The 6,206-nt window shown below is 35.6% G+C and overlaps 1 protein-coding gene across 1 annotated transcript in view; it reads left to right on the plus strand.

Annotated features, from left to right (window-relative positions):
• USP34 (ubiquitin specific peptidase 34) overlaps positions 1-6,206 on the plus strand; it is a 143,976-nt gene that overhangs the window by 83,403 nt on the left and 54,367 nt on the right. The window contains exons 38-40 of the mRNA XM_015824189.1: positions 1,549-1,673; positions 2,251-2,403; positions 4,297-4,401. Of these exons, the coding sequence (XP_015679675.1) occupies positions 1,549-1,673; positions 2,251-2,403; positions 4,297-4,401 (383 nt within the window). The remainder of the gene's footprint in view (positions 1-1,548; positions 1,674-2,250; positions 2,404-4,296; positions 4,402-6,206) is intronic.

The following is a 6,206-nucleotide window of genomic DNA, read 5'->3' on the forward strand; positions in this document are numbered from 1 at the left end:
GCGGGATTGGCCTAGGGGAATTTTTAGTGGGGTTTTAAGAGTAATTTTAATTGACATAGGCCACAGCAAATATTTCATTTTAATTAGGTTTTAAATTGGGTATTTTTATCTTTGTATCTGTTTTACAAGGCTGTCAGCCGCCCTGAGTCCGTAAGGAGAAGGGCGGGATAAAAATTAAATAAATAAATAAATAAATAAAATTTATTTCTGTCAGCATTTCTGAAGACAGTTCTATTATTTTCTAAACTTAATATTAATTTAGCAAGGATTTAATAGATAGACCCTTCATATATCATTTAAAAAACATCAAGGATCAGGATTATTACCATTTGAACTAGAGGTGAGTTTATACAAGTAACTTTCCATTTTGCCTTTTTCTGTAACAGATTTCTTCCAACGTCTGTTCCTTTGAGAGGCATGATAGTATTTTTAGATATTAATTAATACATAGTTGTTAATATATAGCAAAGCAATTCCTTCTTGTCTTGTAGGTTACATGTCATGATAATAATTGTTTATCTGATAGTTCATATGACTTTTAAATTTCAACTATGTACTTTAAATATCATCCTTAGAGGGGAAAAGTCATTCAGGCAACATTAAAGACCCCCTCATGGTTGCTGTCATAAATGTACATGTTTCACTAACAAAATTCTCCAGATTCATTCAAATCTTGTTGTCATGTTGACACAGTACAGGATAATGACTTGGAGCATGGTCTTGTTTAGTTACTTGGATTTCTTTTGATCCATGACTTCAAATGAAGTGAATAAGGTGATATCTTCCTCCTGTAGCTGAATCCTTTGGTTCTTTCAGGTGGGAGGTAATTTTCGGGGTCGGAAAGACTCTTAACACTTTGTTGTGAGAGGAGATGTTACTGGCAGCTTTGAAATAAGGGGGTGGGGGAGGGTGTTAATTGGCTCTTTCCATATCTAGAGTATTGAATAATTATCACTCAGTCTCCAGCTTTCCTTTTTTAGGCAAGGTTATTGAGACAGTAGATGGGAATAAACTACAAAGCATTTTAAAGAAAATGATTCCTGTCCAAAGTTCCCACTGTTGCAGCACTCTCACAGTCTCTTGATCAAAATTCAGCTGGCAGCCTTCCCACCCTTAAGATGTAGGAGCATTGCAGCTTCTTCCCACTGCAGTCTGGGAAACCTTGGCCAGCTAGTCCCACCAGTGTAGCACTCGCCCTGGTCTTCTCCATATTCCACCATGCCTGGAAGGGCTCAGATTGCTAGGCCCATAGGCAGGTAGGTCTCTTCCCTGCATTGCCACTCCTCCCAAGCCCCTATCCCCCACCCCTGAGGTATCCTGGTGCAGTCACTTAATAACAAATGGAGAGAACTGGAATTGCTTCATGTGAACATTTTGTTTAACAACTTATGATCAAAGTTCTGTGTTTAGTTGTGGTCAAAGATCAAGGACTACTACCTGTATTTTCCAGGCAATTTCTCATTCAAATATAATGGATCTTAATTTGAAAAAAAAACACCAAATGGCATATATGTAATGTGTAATTAATGTTTTTGGTTCTTCTTTTAGTTACTCACTATTCAATGTGGTTGCTAGTGAGTTGGGCTCACTGTTGCTCTTTAGTAAAATCCAACCTAGCAGATAATGATAATTTACACGATTGGCTGAAGAAACTTACTCTTCTAATTCCTGAGGTAAGCCTCAAAAACAATTTCTAGTTTAGTATAAGAAATAATTCAAAAGAGATTAAATATGTCTGTTGAAAGAGACCTTTTTGGAGTGAAGAAAAAGATTTCTTGTTACTTTAATATGGATTTATTACTAGTTTTAAATATTGTATTTTGTTTCCCTAATTCAAGAGGTTTTTTTTTTTAATGAGTGGTTCAATCGTATTCCTATTTATTCAAAAGCAATTCCTACTGTATCCATTAAGACTATTGTTATCTTCTAGGTAGCATGCATAAGATTTCAGCCAAAGTCATCACGATCTATCTGTTACAGAAAATAGCTGCCTCCTTCAATATTTACAGTAACATCTGTAACTTCCAGCTATGAATTCTTTGGTGGGATTTTTATTCTCCAAAATGTTCTAGCATATTGTTTATAGTAAATTAAAATTATTGGTACAAAGACTTAGTTCACTGTATTGATAGCAAATAGGCATATTGAAAATAGTTTATAAATAATCTAAAAATAAAGAAAATAAGGAAAAATGTTTTATTTGAATTGTTTCCATTTAATTGTAATTCTTTTTTTTTTTTTCAATTTCAGACTGCAGTCCGCCACGAATCTTGTAATGGTCTCTATAAATTATCACTGTCAGGGTTGGATGGAGGAGACTCCATAAATAGATCTTTCCTGCTGCTAGCTGCCTCAACACTGCTTAAATTTCTTCCTGATGCCCAGGCACTGAAACCTATTAAGGTAAAAAAAAAAGTTACCTATTTCATATGGAGGATGCTATTTCTTCTGTTCTCCATCTGAGCTTGAAGCACTTAGAGGAAAGAAATACTCATGTGCATTTGTTGTTTGTTGACTTCAGTTCGGCATTTAACAAAATCATTCCCCAGCATCTAGTAGACAAACTGGGCCTTTTAGGCTTAAACACTCCTTTGTGCAACTGGATTCTTGATTTACTTACCAACAGGCCCCAATATGTGCAAGCTGGAACAAATATTTCTAGCACCATTTTCTTGAGCACAGGTTCTCCTCAGGGCTGCGTCCTAAGTCCACTGCTGTTCACCCTGTTGACCCATGACTGTTGTGCTAGGTTTGCTACCAACCATATTGTGAAGTTCGCAGATGATACAACATAGTGGGCCTTATTTATTATGACAATGAGGGTGCTTACCGCAAGGAGATTGAAGTTTTGATGAACTGGTGTAAGGAAAACAGTCTAGTTTTAAACACTGGAAAAACCAAGAAAAGGCAGGCACAGCCACACTTCTCTGTGCATTAATGATTCACCTGTGGAGATGGTCACCAGCATCAAATTCCTGGGTGTGCAGTCAACAAGTAGGCTGGCTTGGTCGCTCAACAGCGAGACACTGGTGAAGCAGGCACAGCAGCGCCTGCATTTTCTGCATTGCATGAGAAAAACACATCTTCCTTTCCCTATCCTTACCTCTTTCTACAGAGGGTCGATCGAGAGCATCGTGTTATATAGCATCACAGTCTGGTTTAGAAGCATCACTGCTTCAGATAGGAAGGCGGTGCAGAGAGTGGTGAAGATGGCTGAAAAGATTATTGGCAGTTCCCTCTCCTCCATCCAGGACATAGCACATAAGTGTTGCTTGAGCAGGGTCCGTAAGATTTCTGGGACATGACACATCCTCTTCACGGCCTGTTTTCCTTGTCGCCTTCTAGGAGGAGGCTTCGTGGTATCCAAAGCAGAACATCCTGATTCAGTCACAGTTTTGTTCCATACAGTATTAATTTTGTTTTTATTTGGCATTTGCACAATGCCAGGATGACTGTGCTTTGCCTTTGCACATATTACTTGCCTTCCTGTTTGCTGGAACATCTGTCTCAGCCATTATACCAGTAAGGCATTTAGTGGGTGGAGGGGGGGGGAGGGACAAAATTAACTCCTCCTGACATAGTCTTAGGGCGTATGATGCTTTCGGAAAAAAAATCCATAAAAACATAAATGGGATAAAAAAGGAAATTTTTTTCATAAAAACCATCAGTTACTCTTGCACACTTGTTTATGTTTAATTGCAATTAATTTCAATTTCACAATTTATATAAACAAGAAAACAAAACAAAATATTAAACAGAAGTATTATCAGGAGAATGAATTTATAAATAATACTCCAGTTGAGAGTTTTGATAACAGAAAAAAAAGTTAGTTTTTTCAGAAAAGTGAAATTGAAGGAGAAAGAGTATCCTTCCATCCTTGTACTGTCAATCTTTTTGGAAGTAAAACAGCATATAGTGTTCATTTCCTTTGCTTTCATGTTGACTTCCACATTGTTGATATGTTAATCAAGAGAATGTCAGCATCTACAAAATGTGTAAGTGGAAAAAAAAAAACTCTTAGCCCATATGCTCTTACGTAAGCTCAGATTCATTTTAGTAACTGCCCCTGGAAATATTGGAAGTTACAAATTGTCTTTGTTTATAAAATTTGATTTAAATATATAATTTTAAAAAACCCTAAAACAAAGTAGCCAATAATCTTCTTCATCTTATTCTGTTCCTTATAATGTTTTAGGAATTTTTTGAATTAGCAAGTTTCTTGATCAAATTTGGGGAGAAAAAAAATATCTAACCCTCTTTTTTCTTCCTCTCCCCACCCCCCTCTCTTCCTCCCAGATTGAGGATTATGAAGAAGAACCTATTTTGCAGCCTGGCTGTAAAGAATATTTCTGGTTGCTGTGCAAACTAATAGATAATATACATGTAAAAGATGCTAGTCAGGTAAGCATAACTGATTTCATGTTAAAGATTTATTTTCCCATTTGTAAGTCTATATTAGAGACTATCAGATCTCACCTTTGCAAGCTGGCACAAGCCCAACAAAACTGGACTTCTGTGACTTTATAAAAATGGTTGTCAAAACAGATTTACAACAAGATAATACATTGCCTTATTCTATAATGCTACTATTAACCAGTTAGCACTCAGCCTACCACCAAATCTAAGAGAGTACTTTTTAGGAATATTTAAAATATTTCAATATCAAAATGTTCCAACCTCAAAAACAGTAATTTTGAACATGCTGAGTTTGCTTTGAGAAGAAACAAAATTTTGTTTTTCTCCTTATTTTAGAACAAAAGGTAGAGTTCATATTTTGCATATGTGTTGTATGGCATTTTACTTTATAGGCAGGTAATATAAAGATATGTATGTTTGGTGTCCTTGTGTTTATAAAACACAAAGGTGTACTTCACAGAAAAGTGCTGATGTCTTTGGCATTGTGTAAGTGTAGACTGCTTGTGCAGTGTTGGGTGAGCTGCTTTGTTGACTTTGGGGTATGTATTCATTTGATACAAACTGATACTCTTTGTAACATCCTCAGCATTTTTTTAAATTTTACAACCAGGATAATTCCTATATACAGTCAAACCACCAGCAAATACTGTATATAATTGTTTTTGCTGGATTTGGGTCTGGCATGCAGGGTGAAGAAAAATGGATGTGAAATCTGTGGTTTGCCCTTGTTAAGTAAAAGGAGGGAGAGAGTTTATAGATAAAATGATGTACTTTTTTTTAAAAAAAGTGAATCGATTATGAAACTTCGTAATAGAAGAAAATATAATTTGTGTTTATCTGCCCAGTTCATTTATTTTCAAACTGGAAGAGATGCTAAATGGAAAAATGTTGTTGAGATTGACTATTTTATCCTGTTAATAATTTCAGTCAAAGATCAACCAAATATCTTGATATCATGTTGAGTCAATGCTTCAGGATTTATTTAAAGATTTGAAAAATCTTTGATACAGTAAGAAGTAAGAGGGACCAGATTTTAATCTAAACAATTTCTTCATTGAGCGAGAGCAGAGCTATGTTCCAATATTACCTGTAGGAATTTGGTCTAATGGTTTTAAAAATGTTTCCACATTCATTCCTTTGGGCCTTTTTTTCAAGTTGGTTGGATTATAGCAAGCAGCATAAACTACCATCTTACTTTTATGGCACTACAGTGAAAAACTAGAAAGTAAGGAACTTATTGGTCATTGCAATCTCAATGTATCACGTATGTGGATTTCTTGTCATGATGCAGGCATTATCAATTCATTGTAAAGCTAAGCTGAATGTCCTTTCTAGCTCCTTCTCTACCAGTAATGATTGTGTTTGATAATGAGATTTGGTTTTTGAAAGGAGACATACACTTATGTTAATTAATGCTAACCCTAAACTTAGAAGGATAGGAGAAAAATTATAAAGACAAAATGACATATAATGTCATGACTCAAAGCCACCAGCACACATATGCATGCACGCAGGCAGTTGCCCGGCAAAAGAAAAATATCAAAGGAGAGTGAATTCTAAAAGAAGCATTTGGATATCTACAGGTGAAACCCGAAAAATTAGAATATCGTGCAAAAGTTCATTTATTTCAGTAATGCAACTTAAAAGGTGAACCTAATATATGAGATAGACTCATTACATGCAAAGCAAGATAGTTCAAGCCGTGATGTGTCATAAGTGAGATGATTATGGCTTACAGCTCATGAAAACCCCAAATCCACAATCTCAGAAAATTAGAATATTGTGAAAAG

This window comes from Protobothrops mucrosquamatus, unplaced genomic scaffold (genome assembly GCF_001527695.2).
Source record: "Protobothrops mucrosquamatus isolate PMUCROS unplaced genomic scaffold, P.Mucros_1.0 scaffold2155, whole genome shotgun sequence".
NCBI lineage: Eukaryota > Metazoa > Chordata > Lepidosauria > Squamata > Viperidae > Protobothrops > Protobothrops mucrosquamatus.